The sequence below is a fragment of the Chiloscyllium punctatum genome, chromosome 41 (genome assembly GCF_047496795.1).
Source record: "Chiloscyllium punctatum isolate Juve2018m chromosome 41, sChiPun1.3, whole genome shotgun sequence".
Taxonomy (NCBI): Eukaryota; Metazoa; Chordata; class Chondrichthyes; order Orectolobiformes; family Hemiscylliidae; genus Chiloscyllium; species Chiloscyllium punctatum.
In genome coordinates, this window is record NC_092779.1 from 13,868,848 (window position 1) to 13,884,441 (window position 15,594).

The 15,594-nt window shown below is 41.7% G+C and overlaps 1 protein-coding gene across 1 annotated transcript in view; it reads left to right on the forward strand.

Moving 5' to 3' along the window:
* prlh2 (prolactin releasing hormone 2) overlaps window positions 1-15,594 on the forward strand; it is a 41,198-nt gene that overhangs the window by 23,923 nt on the left and 1,681 nt on the right. Inside the window, exon 2 of the mRNA XM_072560969.1 lies at window positions 10,052-10,224. Within this exon, the coding sequence (XP_072417070.1) occupies window positions 10,052-10,224 (173 nt within the window). The remainder of the gene's footprint in view (window positions 1-10,051; window positions 10,225-15,594) is intronic.

Consider the following 15,594-nt stretch of genomic DNA (forward strand, 5'->3'; position numbering starts at 1 on the left):
ACTGTTTCGCTATGAGTGTTTTTCCTGGTTATGGAAACGTTGACTAGAATTATCTTGCACATGGTGTTTTTACTGACTCCTGCACTTACACACACACCATTTTGGGTGATGGGGAAAAGTAAGCACTACTGCTGTATGGCACTAGTGTGAGGGAGATGTCGAGAAAAGAAAAAAATATATACCGAGGAGATTAAAATGAAAATCAAACAAAATCTTAAACAGGGGATTTAGAATCTCCTCAGTTCAGGGACTGACTCTGAGCTGGCTGGCCACAGCCAGAGAACTGAGCACACGTAAATAAAGGGTGACTTGGTGATGGGGTATCGGCCTCTGTGCAGCTATTTCACCATCTATCAGTGTGAACCTGTCCAAAAGTGCAACTTATCTTAATTTGCATGATGTCCTGTTCATCCATCAACCTGGTGTTCATTCATCTATGATTGACTCCTGGGCCACCAAAACTGCAAGTTCATCCTGTGTGTTCAAATCCAACATTTGATCCTGAGAGCAGAAAATGCTTCAACAGTGTTAACATTTCCACTGTACATTTCTACATTACAGCAGTAACCACTCTTCCAACTATTTAATTAGCAGTAAGTTACTTTGGGAGATCCTACAGATGTGAACATAAATACAAATTTTTTTTGTCTTCTTGTGACTAAATTTTCAAACGGTTGACTGTCATTTTAAAGGAGTCACTGAATACAAGGAAGGTTTACTAGAACAGAAATGAGCTAAGAAGTGACAACATAAAACCAGGCTACTATAGACTGATCGGTTTTATATCAATGACCCTTCCTAGAATCAATCATTGGGAATCAGTTCAATGATTGCTCATACATAAATAATCTATTACATGACAAATTAATTTGGTATCAGAAAGGGGAAACCCTGCTCAATAACTTTAACTCAGATACTTATTATGGGATTGTGTTAAGGTGGGGAGATGCACCAGTGGAATAAATAGTGCAGCTGTGCTCATGAGTATTACTGATCCATCCTTTTTTAAAAAAAAACAGGATTCACAAAGGCTCTGCAAATTGATCAAAGTGGGCACAGCAATCAAATGCAATGGTGCTGAATAGGCTGGGGCTGTTTTCCCTGGAATATCAGAGGCTGAGAGGTGACCTTACAGGAGTTTATAAAATCATGAGGGCCATTGATAAGGTGAATAGTCAAGGTCTTTTCCCCAGGGTGTGGGATTCCAAAAGTGGAGGGTACAGGTTTAAGGTGAGAAAGGGAAGATTTAAAAAGGACCTAAGGGATAACCTTTTCACACAGAGGATGGTGTGTGTAGCTGCCAGAGGAAGTGCTGGAGGCTGGTACAATAACAATAATTAAAAGCACAGGTTTCCTGACGAAGGGATTTTGCCCGAAACATCGGTTCTCCTGCTCCTCGGATGCTGTCTGACCTGCAGTGCTTTTCCAGCACCACACTCCCGACTCTAATCTCCTGCATATGCGGTCCTCACTTTTGCCTATAACATTTAAAAGGCATCTGGAAGGGTATATGAATAGGAAGGGTTTTGAGGGATACGGGCCAAATGCTGGCGAGTAGGACTAGATTAATTTAGAATGTCTGGTTGGCAGGGACGAGTTGGACCGAAGGGTTTGTTTCCCTCCTGTACATCTCTATGACTCTATGACCGAGACAATAGTTCCAAGTGGACAGTATTATGACAGATAATAAGTAAGTGTAACATCTATAGAATCTATGTAATAAAATTGAGGACTTCGAAATGTGGATGCTAAGATGAATACTACAAATTCCTTATGCCAGACTATTTGACAAATGAAGAGGTGCTTGAAATTGCAAGAACAAAAAGCATGCAGTAAGTGACATCCAAAAAAGAATATGTCAGTGTATGACTGATAAGCTGAAAAGCTCCGAGTGATCTCGACTGGAGGGACGCAGAATGAGGGGTTAATTGGGCTTGAGTGTATGATGGATGTCACAGGGCAGTAGCAGATGAGCTACAGAGGGATCTGTGAGGGACATGTGTGGGGCAGCCAAGCATTGGAGTTCTCCAGGTTGAGGCTACAAACAGGATGACCAAATGTAACAATGTACACATCAGAGAGTAAAACTTGTAAAGCTACAGATTCAGTGCATAGAGACATATGATTAAAGGGCAATGTTATATTAGCCACAAAAAACTATGACATATCCTCTTTGTATCCTCTGTTATATTGTAACATCACCGATGAAGCTTACTACTCTTCTTGAGACTGAACGAATGATGGGTCTCCTTCTAGTTTGTGAGCTTGGCAAAACAGAGTTTAGCTCCTTCGAGACTTTGTGCAAAGTGTTTTTCTGGGGGTTGGGGCAGTGAGGGGGTAGGATGAGGGAAGTGGCGGTCATGGCCCAAAAGCGTTAATCTATAACCATTTCCCCAACTCTTTGCCCATTTATCTCTGTTAGTTGTGCAACCCTCTTCTAATCCTCCCCATTATTAACAGAGGTGTCCTCAGCTGCCAGAATCCTGTGACCTGGGAGTCCCCCCAATAAACCTCCTTCTTTACTCTGAAGGCTCTTTGTGAGTTCTACCGCTTAATGTTTTGGCTCCCAATCTGGATTTGTTTTCATGTTACGTACCTGTCAGGTGCTTTTTGGGCATGGGACACCAATGCCAGTTACTCTGGTGATTGATTTATGACATAGGAGCAGAAGTAGACCATTCAACCCATCAAATCTGCTCCACCATTCACTGAAATCATGGCTGATCTGATTTGGAGTTTGTTCGACAGATCAACAAGTTAAACCTGATCCTGCACCTTATTATGGGAATGCAGTGATAGCAGAGGGTCAAACCAAACAAAGATCAATTGTAGCCTTTCTTTCTTTCTTTGTGTATTCGGTGGGTGGATGCTGATAATATTTGACGTACATATTTTTAATCCTTATTCGTGATTGTGTGAGAATCAGTGTGACAGAATGAAGGAATGGACAAGGGAAATAAATGGTGTAGTTAGACATTGTAAGGATTATAGTATTCAACTGAACAAAAAAGAATGTGTAATGGTAATACCAATCCAGGCCCAGGTTCAAACCCCAGCATGGCAGATAGTGAAATTTGAATTCAATTAAACAAAAACTGTAAATAAAAGCTGGTAACCATGTGTACATTGTCAATTCATAGAATCCCTACACTGTGGATGCAGATCATTCAGCCCATCGAATCCACACTGAGCCCCCAAAGAGCATCCTACACAGACCCATCCCCCTTACCCTATCCTCATAACCCCATATTTCTCATGGTTAATCCGCCTAGCCTGCACATCCCTGGACACTATGGGGCAATTTAGCCTGACCAATCCACCTAACCTGCACAGGTGAATTGGCCAGGCTAAATCGCCCGTAGTGTAGGTAAGGGGTAGATTTAAGGGTATGGGTGGGTTGCGCTTCGGTGGGGCGGTGTGGACTTATTGGGCCGAAGGGCCTGTTTCCACACTGTAAGTAATCTAATCTAATCTAATCTTTGGACTGTGAGAGGAAACCAGAGCACCTGGAGGAAACTCCTGTGGACATGGGGAGAATATGCAAACTCCACAGTCACCCAAGGGTTGAATTGAACCCAAATTATAATAAAAACTCATCTGGTTAATTAATGCACTTTAGGAAACCAGCCATCCTTATCTGGTCTGACCTACATGTGAGTCCACAATGTGGTTAACTTGTAACATTACTCTGAAATGATCTAGCAAGCCACTCAGTTCGAGGTCAATTAGGGATGGACAGCAAAAATAGCCCAGTCAATGATGCCTACAACCTATGAATAAGCAAAAACACATGGAAGATCGTTGTGACCTGGGACAGTATCTGAACAGGCAGTGGAAGCAGATTCAACTGAACATTTCAGAAAACAAAAAAAGGTGAAGATAAACTTGCAATACAGTAGAAAAGAACAGGAAATGGGGACTGATCGGCTTTTGTAAGAGCTGCTCCAAAGCTCAGAATGGGCTGAATGGCCGCCTGTTTCTATGCTTTACTCACATCATTTCACATATCATTAAACATTAAAGATAAGCTAAGATATAAATCCATGGAGAACATTTATCAAATTAGTCATTAATACAATTAATCAGTCAGTATTCTTCCAGCGTTCATTCCCAGTACTGGGGGAGCTTTGTGGGCGAATGTTGTTATCTGTCCTGTACAAATTTAAATGATGGAGATAAAAAAAGAGATAAAAAGAAATCAATAATGATCCATAGCGGTGTGGTTGGATTGACGCCAGGCCAAACCTACTTACAGATAATTCACTGTTGTGCTTCCTTCCCCCACTTTGAATTTATGTTTTTTTTTAATAAAAGGTCAGTTTATCTTGGCTGCTTCACCTGTCACCCAGGTTCTGATAAAGCGCAGCAGTACGTGTTTACAAAGTGAGAGACTTCACTATTAGTGAAGAATCAGTCATTGCAATCCAGAGGGCATTTCAAACGTCCTGCTGACGCACTTTAGCTCCCCACCTTCTTGGAGATTGCAACTATAAAAGACCCTCGCACAAGTCCGCATGGACTTGCAACTTCAACACAGCCCCTTCTCCAGAGATCCAGCGGAGGACGGTGAGTTTGTACAGCAATGACTTGTCGCTTTGGGTGGGGAATGGACCGTTTTTATTTGGCTGCAAGCAACTCTGAACACACTGGGTGCACTCCACAAACTATCGGTCTGTCACCAGTCTGTTTGAGTTATATTCTTGTTGAAACCTTTCTCTTCAGATTTGTACCCCACATATTATGTGTCAAACCAGCCAGTGTTTTCAGCTAATTTCCAGCCAATGACTGGGCTGCCGCTGTGCTGTTACTAGTATAATCAATGATCAATGTTCGTTTTCTCTGAAAGGGGACTTTAACAGTTGCAAATTCCGAACAGACATCCGTCCACAAACTGTTATGTCGATTGACTTTTCTTTCAACGTAACTGTTAATTTTACCGCTTTTGTCTTTTTGTGTAACCCCCTCTTTGAGAACCAGAGGCAAGTCTTTGATTCTTTATCCACACAACTCCCCATCTGCAATCAGAATGATTTTGAACTGGTTCATATTTGCCCCCAGGGTTCATCATTTATCAGCATTTATCAACTTTTACATTTATTCTTAATTTCCATGATACATGGTGAGATTGTTGGTACAGTTTACATTTTACCTCATGTAGGTTGTTCCTATTTCATTAAACAAAAAGTACACAGCTATGTACTTCCATGTTGCACAAATGTTAAGTGATAATTGACAGACTTAGTGATTCACCCACCCAGGGAGCACAAGGCTAGTTATTGTATGGAAGGGTAAATTCAACTTGCAGTTGAAATCTTTTTCAGAGAATTTCCCTATCTCTAGATCAGCTCAGTGGCTAGTGCTGTTGCCTCACAGCACCGGGACCCAGGTTTGATTCCACCTTCCAGTGACTGATAAGCCAGTGACTGGCTTATCAAGTAAACTCTCAGGTGGCAATAAACTTGCCACAAACCTCCAGTTGGTCTTGGATTTATATATTATTCTATTTGCAACATTAAAGATATCTTTGCGTGGGTTTCCTCCAGGTGCTCCGGTTTACTCCCACAGTCTAAAGATGTGCAGGTTAGTGGATTGGCCATGCTAAATTGCTCATAGTGTTCAGGGATGTGTAGGTTAGGTGGGATAGCCAGGATATATGCAGGGGTAGGTGGGTGGGCTGCTCTTTGGAGGGTTGGTATGGACTTGATGGGCTGAATGACCTGCCTCCACACTATAGGGATTTGTGATTCTCAGCACCAAACTGTTATTTCTGGAGTCCATGTAGAAACCAAATAAAAGTTGGGTCATCAAAGAATATTTTGATAAAGTTTTAGAGTGTGTGTGTCTGTGTGTTGGATCATTAATATAAGAAAGCAGTGTGTATTTTTCCAAATTACAATCCCATTTGCACAGTCATGAAAAGATACTTTGAATTCACTAAACCGTAATATAATGCAGGTGACAGCAGGTTATGTTTTGTAAGGGCTGGTATTAGAGTATTTGGAAATAGTCGATCAGTACTGGTACCAGCTCAGAAAAGGACCAGTTTGTCTCCATCCAGTCTCTCAGATCTATTTGCAGATTTGAAATAATTGAAAATTTTGGAAACACTCAGCAGGTTAGACAGCTTCTGTGGAGAAAAAGAGAGAGTGAGAGAGATGGTTCAGATGGATGATTGAAATCTCAAATTGTTAGCACCATTTTTTTTCATTGATCATGAAATCAATTCTTTTGGGAACACTGAGTGTCATATTGGATGTACTCACAGCATCAATGGCCAAATTAAATGTTACAGCACCTACCTGTTTGACAATGGTGGTATCAGCACTTGGTACCAAGTGCTTGCTGCAGAGAAACTTGTTCCAGTTTCAGTTCAAACTCATCTGCTGCCTCCAGGACGCGAAATGATAGGATGGTGTTGGCAATCACCTCAGGTTTGTACTCTCTGACAACGAGAGAGAAAGGAACATGCATTTGTATGTCGGGCAAAGATCTCAGTCTTCTCCACAGAAATCACAATGATTTATTTCCACCTCTCATATACATGACTGTAGCCAACACAGAAAATAAACAGGTAAGCTTGAATCTCCGTAGATCTATAGAAGAATAATGGCACAGTAGGAGGCAATGCAACAGTGTAATTTTAATCTGTGGAAATCCTATTGTGATCCAAGGTACTTAATTAATCATAATAGATGACACATCTTAATGAAAGTTGATGTTGAATTGAAGTGGGATTTTATTCCAAAACAAAGCTACTGCCCTTTTCCACTCCCACCTTCCAGCACCTGGTCTGTTGCTTTACAGTTGCAGTGCTATGGGGCAGATTCAATAAGAAGATGGCTACTGCTTCCAACTCCAAACATCAGAGAATTTCAGACACCTATTCCTCTCCCATCATCACATTTTCTTTCAGTTTGAAACCACAGCTAAATCAACCCATCTGAAACAGCTTCTTTAAGATCAAAACAATGTTGTTTGGAGACAGGAGGCAGATCAACAGTGTAATTTTAATCTGTAGAAATCCTTTTACAGGTCTGTTGTAATTCCAGGTACTGAATTAATCATAATGGTTAACACATCTTAATGAAAGTTGTTGATATGAAATGGGATTTTATTCCATGCTAATTTACATCTGTTTTTCAATGTGTGGACCATGATCAGAACAGCCCTTTGGAAAAATACATTTTGTCCAGAATCAACACAAATTTGAATGGTTGTAATGTCCAAAATGCAACATTACCCACAAATTGGCAATTTTGCTCAGAGATCGTACCAAAATTACTGTGTGGTAAATGGAAGACAACTGGCGCATTAAATTCTGCAGCAGTATTGATGTTTGTTATATATTATGCTTTGTATTCATATGTACTTGGCAAAAACGAAGTAAAAACAATGACTGCAGATGCTGGAAACCAGATTCTGGATTAGTGGTGCTGGAAGAGCACAGCAGTTCAGGCAGCATCCAAGTAGTTTCGAAATCGACGTTTCGGGCAAAAGCCCTGATGAAGGGCTTTTGCCCGAAACGTCGATTTCGAAGCTACTTGGATGCTGCCTGAACTGCTGTGCTCTTCCAGCACCACTAATCCAGAATATGTACTAGGCAGGCAGACCAGAGAGCTTTACCCTTCACCTCACCTTTTAATACATGGCTTTCATCCTGTGTACCCCCAGCAAGAAAATATTCCATGCCCAGCATGAAACAGTTTGCTCAGTGAGTACAAAATGATAAAAAATATAATCAACAAGAAACAGAATATATTTGCATGGCTGTTCTGCTATAGATATTTCTGTATACGACCTGGAAAATGTTTGAAATTCCTGTAAATCAGGACAAACTGAAAATGATTCCTTTTGATGCAGAGAAGTGTCGTGTGGCATTTATTGGATATTTAAGCCACCTTCCGACATATCACTAAATGAGGGCCTCCCAAAAATCTTCCTACTGGCACCACATTTCAAGGCTGGATAATTGTTACGACCCCTTAGTGAGAGTGTCAGGACACTAGGTTATAGTCCAACAGGTTTATTTGAAATCACAAGCTTTTGGAGTGCTGCTCTTTTGTCAGGTGAAGAGAAGGGGCAGCGCTCTGAAAGCTTCAAATAAACCTGTTGGACTGTGGGACTCCTGACTTTGTCCACCCCCTCGAACACCAGCACCTCTGCATCATTAGTGAGAGTGCTAAGAGCACAGGGAGTGGGTAGGGTAAGCAGACCCATAAGATTAGAGGGTAGGGGAGTCATTCTGCAAGGGCAGGGTGAAAAGTGGAGTAGAGAGGGGACAGAGTTTTAGGGACATGTCATGGTTTTTTTAAAAATAGAGGTATGGTCTACCATTTGTACTGCTGCACGAACGAGGCTTTGAGGATGTATTGTTCAGGTTACGGTCTTGGTTTCCAAATTTGCATGAATTAAAGCTGCCTCCTGTATGTTCATTCACTCAGAGCTCCATGACAACCAATGCTGCCATACAGCTCGAAATCTTACTTGGGGGCCACAATCCCTAATTTGGGAAGCCCTGCTCTAAATAATAAACAGAGCAAGGTGAAGATATGCATTTTAATTCCAGCTGGGGGGAAAAAAATGGTTTTAATCCACCGGTGAAAAGTTTGTGTGTTTAATTCTCTGCACATTAGCCTAAAGGAACTAGACATCATGTAAATCAGTTCCCTGGTGGTCAGTGCTGCATAGTCAATCAACACTCACTGAGTAAATATATACTGCACTGATCCTTCATAATGACATTCTGGGATCAGATTCAGCAATCTGATACACAAAAGTTGTTTCTGAACCATGGCCTCAGCCAAAGCATAGTATTGGATGGAATATCACACCGACCAAATTGTGTGTTTACTTCTATAAATATGGGATATGGACGTTGCTAGCACAAGTTATTGCCCACTCCTAATTGACCTTATCAAAATGATGACGAGCCATATAAACTGCACCAGTCTAAGATATTTCCCCAGCGCTGTTAGATAAGGAGTTTCCGTATTTTAAGTAAGTGCTGATAAAGGAACAGTGGCTAATTTGTGCCCAAGACGATTCCACAAGCAATAATGAAAGATAGATCATTGGATAATTGATTTATAGAGATGTGAGTTTGAATGATCTTGGTTAGGACACTGGGAGTACCTTTTTCCAATGATGAATTATACTTTATGTCCATTTGAAACAGCAAATAGGGATTTGATGTCACATGACATGATCCAATGCATGTTGTCAAACCTATGAAGTGCACACAGAGGATTTCTGATGAATCAGGAGCTGTAGGACTGGACAGGGAATTTTAATATGACCACAAATATTTTCCATCATGAGAAAATCAAACCTAACTCGCTGTTTGCAGCAGAGTGCTCCACAATTCAAAACAGTTTGATACTAATTAACGTGGAGCTGTGGAACCAAACACCTAATAGAGCAGCCTGTCTTGTACTCCATCTAGTTTGAGAAAAGGAAATTGGACAGAATGCAAAATGAGCTACTAGTTTTCTCAGTTTCTTATTATAGACATCATTAGGAGCATGGGGACATAAGATCAGGAGGAGGACATTCAGCCCATCGAGCTCTTCCATCGTTCATTTAGATCATGGCTGATCATTTACCTAAACACCACTACCCGCACGATTTCCATATCCCTCAATGCCATTGATTATTCAGAAATCTGTCTACTTCTATCTTGAATTACTCAGGGGCAGTTTCACTGCCCTCTGGGGTAGAGCATCCAAAGATGCACCATCCTCTGAGAAGAAATTCCTCATTTCATTTTAAATGGCTTAAATTATCCCGAGATTGTGTCTATACTTCTGGACTCATTAGCTAGGGGAAACATTTTATTTACAACCAGCCTGGCACACTCTGCAATTAATCTGGAAATTTTTGTGAGATTAAATAGCAATGATTAGCAAGCACACTCCAGTGATTACCAAACCTCATTAGGAAGTTATTTTCAGAATATATATCTGCAATGACTGTTAATGAAAACTTTCAATAAAGGTGAATATTTCTTTTGACAAAAAAAATTCTTCTGAATTGTATTTCCCTCTGTCTACAGCGTTGGAGTTTTATTGATCAGCACCTTCTGCAGCCCTCAGTATCCCATGGATCAGCAGCAAAGACAGCAGAGGAAGGTGAAGCTGGTGGCTATTTGCACAGCACTGCTCTTTGTATCCATGATTGCCAACACTGCCCAGAGCAGTGGCCTGAGCCATCAAATCAACTATAGAAGTAAGCATCAAAAGTCTGCTACCTATTATAAGGTCATTCAGTGGTTCTGAACAAGCAACCGAGAAGGGAGGGTGTACATGTTGCAGTTGAGTGGGCCTGAAGGTTATATATCTCATCCTTCCCCCCCCTTTACCATGATTAATCAAGTGACTGTAAGACATTAGATTGGATGTGGGAACATTCATACTTGAGGTCCATCGCATTATTTTTTATTTGCCGAAATTCTACATGGACCAAACTCAGAAAAGTTATTTAATGTTTAATTTGGACTATTTGTCATTCATAAACGAACCAAGGGCTCCACATTTGGTTTCATATTAAATAGTATTTGTACCTGCACCTGGAATTTGATGGAATATTTCACATTACCGTGTAACAAACAGATGTGTCCATTTTTCTAGCAGGTTTCAGTTGGGGTATAACTGACTAGAAGTTATAGAGTCATAAAGATGTACAGCATGGAAACAGACCCTTCAGTCCAACTCATCCATGCCGACCAGATATCCATTTGCCAGCATTTGGTCCATATCCCTCCAAACCCTTCCTATTCATATGCCCAAACAGATGCCTTTTAAATGTTGTAATTGTGCCAGTCTTCACCACTTCCTCTGGCAGCTCATTCCATACACGTACCCTTCTGTGTGAAAAAGTTGCCCCTTAGGTCTCTTTTAAATCTTTCCCCTCTCATCTTAACCCTTTGCCCTCTAGTTCTGGAGTTCCCTATCCTGGGTAAAAGGACATTGGCTGTCCATTCTATCCATGCCCGTCATCATTTTATAAACCTCTATAAGCTTCTGACGCTCCAGGGAAAATAGTCACAGCCTATTCGGCCTCTCCCTCTAACTCAAACCCTCTAACCCGGCAACATCTTTGTAAATCTTTTCTGCACCCTTTCAAATTTCACAACATCCTTCCATTAGCAGGGAGACCAGAATTGAATGCAGTATTCAGTGTGTGGCCTAACCAATGTCCTGTAGAGCCACAACATGACCTCCCAACTCCTTTACTCAATGCACTGACCAATAAGGGCAAGTGTAACAAACACCACCTTCACTATCCTATCTACCTGCTTTCAATCTATCTATCTACTTTCAAGGAGCTATGAAACTGTACTCCAAGGTCTCTTTATTCAGCATCACTCTCCAGGACCTTACTATTAAATGTGTAAGTGCTGCCCTGATTTGCTTTACAAAATACAACACATTTCATTTATCTAAATTAAACTCCACCTGCAACACCTTGGCCCATCCGCCCATCCCATTCATTGAATGTACAGTAATGGGTTTCTTTCTCCATATATCAAGGGATTTGACTGGCACCAGTGTTCATCTGTGTTATGTTAGTACTCAGTACATATCTATGCATTTTTTCCTAACACTCTACACATACCCTGATACGAAGATCTGCTTAATATTGTAAATAAAGTCACCATAGTCCCAGAGGGCCACTCTCTCATTAGAGAGAGATAACTAGTGGTGGTTTCACCTGAGGGTCACCATGCCTCAGGTAAGAGGTGAGTTCGACAAGCCCGGACCTTAATAATAACTTCAGCTGATACAGGAATGGAATCCATGCTGTTGACATCACTCTACAATGCAAATCAGCTATCCAGCCAATTGAGCTAACTAATCCTCACCTCACTAACAATCCTTACCTGTCTCCCGCCCGCTTACTTCCATGTGTAGGATGTCAGCTCAGCAGATATTTGTTTAGATTAAATTTAGATATTTAGGGGCTAGAATTGGTTTGACATAAAATTTCCTCTAAATAACTATTTTCTTCACAGTTCCACACTCTCTGGTATAAATGAGCCCTGTGTTAACCATCTTCCAATGTGGTTTTTAACTTGGGTTCATTTGTATTATTTTTGTTTGGATCTCTGGATTTGATCGTAATGAATTCATAATGAAGAAGTGGGAAGTTTAATTCATTCCGACCTGGTTTCCAATATCCACAGTGATCCAATCTCACTGAAGAATATATTACAGTCTCACTATGGTTTCAATAGTACCATAAGCAACTCACATTGAGATTTAAGAAATTTAATATGGAATATAAAATCCTCTCTTCAGGAGATGTAATAGTGGGATTTTGATAGAGTGATGAGGAGAAAAGGTTTCCTCTAACAGACGGGTATAGGCAGAGGACACAGATTTAAGAAAAATAACAGAAATCCCAGGCTGAACTGGAAGGTACAAACTGAAAAATTGGTGACAGCAGATTCAATAATAACTTTCAAAAAAGGAGTTGGATATGTAACAGAAAAGGAACATTCACAGGGCTTTGGGAAATGAACGAGGGACTGGGATTAACTCGATAGCTCTTTCAAAAAGCCAGCACAGACAAGATGGACTAAATACCTCTTTCTCTGCTGTTTGATGTATCTGTCTCAGAACAAGGGCAGACTATTTCAGCCCCTTGAGCATTTTTCATCATTCAATGCCTACAATCTAACTCTGCACACACATTCTTGCCCCAAATCATAAGACCATAAGACAAAGGAGCAGAAATTAGACCATTCAGCTCATTGAGTCTGCTCCACCACTTAATCATGGCTGATAAGTTTCTCCACCCCTTTCTCTCACTTTCTCCCTTGATACTCAAGAACCTATCTCAGTCTTAAATATACTCAATGACCTGGCCTCCACAGCCTTCTGTGGTAATGAATTCCATAGATTCCCCACTCTCTGGCTGAAGACATTTCTCCTTATCTCCATTCTAAAAGGTCTTCCCTTTAATCTAAGGCTGTGCCCTCAAGTCCTAGTCTCTCCGACTAATGGAAACATCTTCCCAACATTCACTCTGTCCAGGCCGTTCAGTAATCTGTAAATTTCAATTAGATACCCCCCTCATCCTTCTAAACTCCACTGAGTATCGACCCAGAGTCCTCAAACGTTCCTCATATGTTAAGCGTTTCATTCCTGGGACCATTCTCGTGAACCTCCTCTGAATATGCTCAGGACTAGTACATCCTTCCTGAGATATGGGGCCACAAAAACGTGCACAATACTCCAAATGTGGTCTGACCAGAGCATTATAGACCCTCAGAAGTACATCGTTGCTTTTATATTCAAATTCTCTCAAAATAAATGTCATCACTGCATTTGCCTTCATAACTACTGACTCAACCTGAAAGTTTACCTGGACTAGAACTAAATCTCTTCATACCTTTGGACAACATAAAACTATGATCGGAACATGGGAACGGAAGGAGGCCATTCATCCTTTCTTAGATCACTGATCACCTCCACAATGCCACTTTCTTGCACTGTCTCCTCATCATTTAATGTTATATATCTCGAGAAATCCACCAGTTTCTGACTTGAATATATTGGTTGGCTGAGCTTCCATAGCATCTACGGTAAAGAATTTCAAGACTGACCAACTCTAAGTGAAGAAATTCCTCCTTATTTCAGTCTTAAAAACCTGTCTGTTATCCTGAGATTATTTTGGCGTGGCACGGTGGCTCAGTGGTTAGCACTGCTGCCTCACAGCGCCAGGGACCTGAGTTCAATTCCTTGGGCAACTGTCTGTGTGGAGTTTGCACATTCTCCCTGTCTCTCTGTGCGTTTCCTCTGGGTGCTCTGGTTTCCTCCCACAATCCACAGATGGGCAGGTTAGGGTGAATAGACCATGTTAAATTGCCCCGTAGTGTTCAGGGATGTGTTGGTTAGGTGTATTAGTCAGGGTTTAATGTAGAGTAATATGGTAGGGGAATGGGTCTGGGTCGGTTACTCTTTGGAGGGTTGGTGTGGACTTGTTGGACCAAATGGCCTATTTCTACACTGTAGGAATTCTTAATGATTTCTGACCTCTGCTTGGGTATATGATAGGTAGCCTCAAGTTTTGTTTGATATTCTTCAGTGGGGTTGACACCTTTTAGAATATTCTCCCGAAAGGTGAAATGTGTATAGTCCACTACAGGATTCTGTTTGTTCTGCTCCAATCAAAGAAATCAACTTATTTTTTAGGTAGTGGTTTGCACATAGGACACAGGAGAAACTTCCCTTAACAAGCTCTAACATCGTATGGGGGAGGTGCTGGTACAGTGGTATTATCACTCAAGTGATATTCTAAAGACCCAGATAATGTTCTGGAGCCTGGAGTTTGAATCATGCCATGGCAGATGGTGGAATTTGAATTCAATAAAAACCTGGTTCACTAATGTCCTTAAGGGAATGAAACTGCCATCTTACCTGATCTGGCCTCCAGACTCCAGACCCACAGCAATGTGTCTCTAAACTGCTCTCTGGGCAATTAGGGATGGACAATAAATGCTGGTGTAGCCAGCGATGCCCTCATCCTGTGAATGAATAAAAAAAATGCCCTCAGAAGACTTCCCTAGTAAATTAGGTAATTTTCTTTCCAACACATCACACCGACTCTTATTATTTGTTACTTACCACTGTGGCAGGGCAGGAGCTGTTCAGAACGGGGATGTCTATCTTGCCCATTCAATGGTTTCTTGAGATGCTGACTGGTGAATGAGGTGACCTCTCTTGTGGATGCTTCTGGGTGGCATGAGGTCTTTGTGCTTCATGGCCTCATTGGACTCGCGGCCACACCCACATTTCGAGTCACCCCCCCACCCGCCCCCCGCCCCCTCATCCATCTTCCATTGGTGGAGCTGGTGGTTGGCTTGCTCAGGCTCTGTGTTAGTTGAGTTGAGAGCTCTCTGCCGTCTTACAGGAACGTTCAAGGCGGCTCGTTTGGCTGGTGATGGGGTATTGCTTGTTGATGTTCTGTGTATTCCATGATTTTGGACAGTAGGTTGATGCCAGCAACAAGCTGAAATGAGGGAGGATTTTGCCAATGTAAGATCAGTCCTAATATATCAAAAGTCATTCCAAATGGCTTTCTTTTTATTGCCAAAAGCCAGGAAAAAACAATATCACTAACCTGGGCTAGATTTAATTCACTGGACAAGGCTTGTGGACCTCCCCTTTTCATGTGTTTGAAGGCAGTGGTGGAAGGGTGGGAGTGGGGTGAACTTGAAAATCATAGTCCACTTGGGCCTATTAATCCCCCCACTTGCTCGCGTATTTGCTCCTTTCACTTGCGTGGACATGGTGTTGGGTGACCCACCTACCCTGTGACTTCTTGAGGCCCATGAGTGGCTAATGAAGCTGTGCTTGAATACCTCATCCTGTCACTGCTGTTCCTTCACTCACAGTGGGCTGTGTCCCCATGTCAGGTGCTCCAACAGCTTTTTACTGTTGTTGGGCAGAGGGGAATCTCCTTTTAAGGTTACCTATGCCCCTGTTGGAGGCACCCTCCCCTCCACAAGGTCATACTCTCCTTTTATGACTCCCACCCTGGCCTCTCAAGAACTGGCTCTCCAACCCAATTATCCCCTTCCCTTGCCCTCCA